This window comes from Sesamum indicum, unplaced genomic scaffold (assembly GCF_000512975.1).
Source record: "Sesamum indicum cultivar Zhongzhi No. 13 unplaced genomic scaffold, S_indicum_v1.0 C00974, whole genome shotgun sequence".
Taxonomy (NCBI): Eukaryota; Viridiplantae; Streptophyta; class Magnoliopsida; order Lamiales; family Pedaliaceae; genus Sesamum; species Sesamum indicum.
In genome coordinates, this window is record NW_011629883.1 from 1 (window position 1) to 2,320 (window position 2,320).

A 2,320-nucleotide genomic window follows, 5' to 3' on the forward strand; every position below is an offset into this window, starting at 1 on the left:
TTTTTTTTTTTGGTGGGGGTATTTAATTATGCAGGCCAACATTTTACACAATCTGGAAGAAGAAATCCTCAGAAGGGTTTCAGTCGATACCTTATTCCGTGGCGTTCCTTAGTGCTTCTTTGCTACTGTACTACGCTTTTCTTAAGACCAACGCCTATATGATCGTTAGCATCAATGGGATTGGATGTGTGATCGAAATGATTTACCTCTTAATATACATCACATATGCACCTAAGAAGGCTAGGGTACGTAAGATCATTCAAATTTATCAGCTATATATATAATATATAAAGAAAACCCTAGCTAGTTACCCCATGAACGAAATGCTATATAGCTTCTACTCAATTTTGTTTTTTTACTTGTTTAATATTACTTACATATATATGTGTGTGTATTGATTTTGTATTTGTAGATGTTCACAATAAAATTGGTAGTCCTATTCAATTTTGGAGGAATGGGATTGGTGATGTTAGTCTCCTTACTAGCTTATAAGGGTTCCAAGAGGGTGTCGTTGGTGGGATGGGCGTGTGCCATCTTCAACCTTGCTGTATTTGCTGCTCCTTTAAGTATCATGGTTAGTTTAATTAATTCTGTTTGTAATTTCTAATATATCTTTGTCATACAAATATTACATATGTAATTATATATAACCGACGGAGAATATTTTGGGCAGAGACGAGTTATTCGAACTAAAAGTGTGGAGTTCATGCCATTCACCTTATCCTTCTTCCTCACACTTTGTGCCACAATGTGGTTCTTCTATGGTTTTTTCGTCAAAGACTACTACATCGCTGTAAGTTGCTAATTCAAGAAAATGTAATCATTGATACCAAGCCCAAAATCACGACTTAATTAATTGATTGATGCAGTTGCCAAATGTTTTGGGATTTTTATTCGGAATTGCTCAAATGATCTTGTACTTCATCTACAAGAATGCAAAGAAGGAGGTTGAGAGCAAGAATGTGGAGCTTGAGACAAGCAAGGATGTTGAGCTTGAGACAAGCAAGGATGTTGAGAAGAATTTGGAGCTCAAGGATCAGGCTGTAGCTGTAGGGGATATCCAAAATGTGAAGAAATAAATTAATTGGAAGATGGATATGGATATGGATGCCCTGTGGAATAATACCAAAGTCCCAACTTGATCATATACATCGTATAGATCGAATTAGCTTAAAGGGATCATCTTCCTTTTCATCATCTCCCTACTAAATAAAGCTTCCTATCTTGTAATCAAGTTTCCTAAAAATTTGCAAACTATTGTATGAAAGTTGCAATCAAAGTTCCAAAGATGGTGATGTTGCATCCTAATTAAGGAGTTTGGTACCAATTAGGCCTAACTCATGACATGCATACAAAATAATGAGATTAAACAAAAACTTGTATTATATATGATGAGGTAATTAATTACTTGGAGTCTGCTTACACGTGAAGTTTGATGTAAATAGCACAAACCATAAATTTCATAACTACAAGATTCTGAAAAATATATATAGTATTTGTAGAAATATATAGGGGAAAAAAGTAATGATCAAAGTGCATGATGCTCTTGAGATATTAAATAATTATTTATCAACCCCACTTGAATTAAAGTTGATAAACAGTAAAGGGTATCACATGATTAGTTTATAGGATCAACTTCTCTTTTATATCTTTAGCAAATTCCAACCCAAGACATATGCATCCTAATATCTAAATTTTTAGTTGAAAACCCTAACAACTTTGGCAATCTCAACATATATACACCTCTATTTAACTCATGATATATTTTATTTCAACTATTGAGGTATAGCTTAAAAACATCAAACGGTATGAATATTTTGTGTTGATCTTGTGGCGGTATAAGTGATATTTTTGCAACCAATTTATATAAGATTTCTTGGTTATTATTGAATTCCCAAATTTTTGTTAAATGTGAATTGATTTAGAAACGATTTTTCATAATTACTCTCAATTTTCAACATGATATGATATGGGACAAGCGGTACCAATCTAGAGATGTGCGGAAGTGGGACAAACACCTATGTCGCAAGTTGTAGTACGTTGTTATATAATATTACATACTTTATTTTAAATTTTTTTTACAACACAATATTCATTATTTTTCTACGATTTTCAGGCAGAAGAGATGAATGCCCTTGAAGCTTTGTGTCAATCTAGACCACTAAATATTGAAGGGTATAGTCAATTGGTGGATAGATTCGAATACGAATTACATATTTTTAATTATTTCGTCATCCGATGATGCTCCCACAACATCCCACAGGCAAAGAAGAAGTTCTAGCCGAATGTCTATTGGTTCAGTTGAACGTCATGATATTGG

At 33.4% G+C, this 2,320-nt stretch overlaps 1 protein-coding gene across 1 annotated transcript; it reads left to right on the forward strand.

The window, feature by feature from the left end:
* Positions 1-26: 26 nt before the first annotated feature.
* Positions 27-1,389, forward strand: LOC105155257 (bidirectional sugar transporter NEC1-like; the record flags this gene model as incomplete). The annotated part of the gene is made up of 4 exons (XM_011071129.2): positions 27-245; positions 413-574; positions 674-793; positions 870-1,389. Coding segments are annotated over 4 exons (711 nt in total), but the record flags the coding sequence as incomplete, so codon positions are not given.
* Positions 1,390-2,320: the final 931 nt, after the last annotated feature.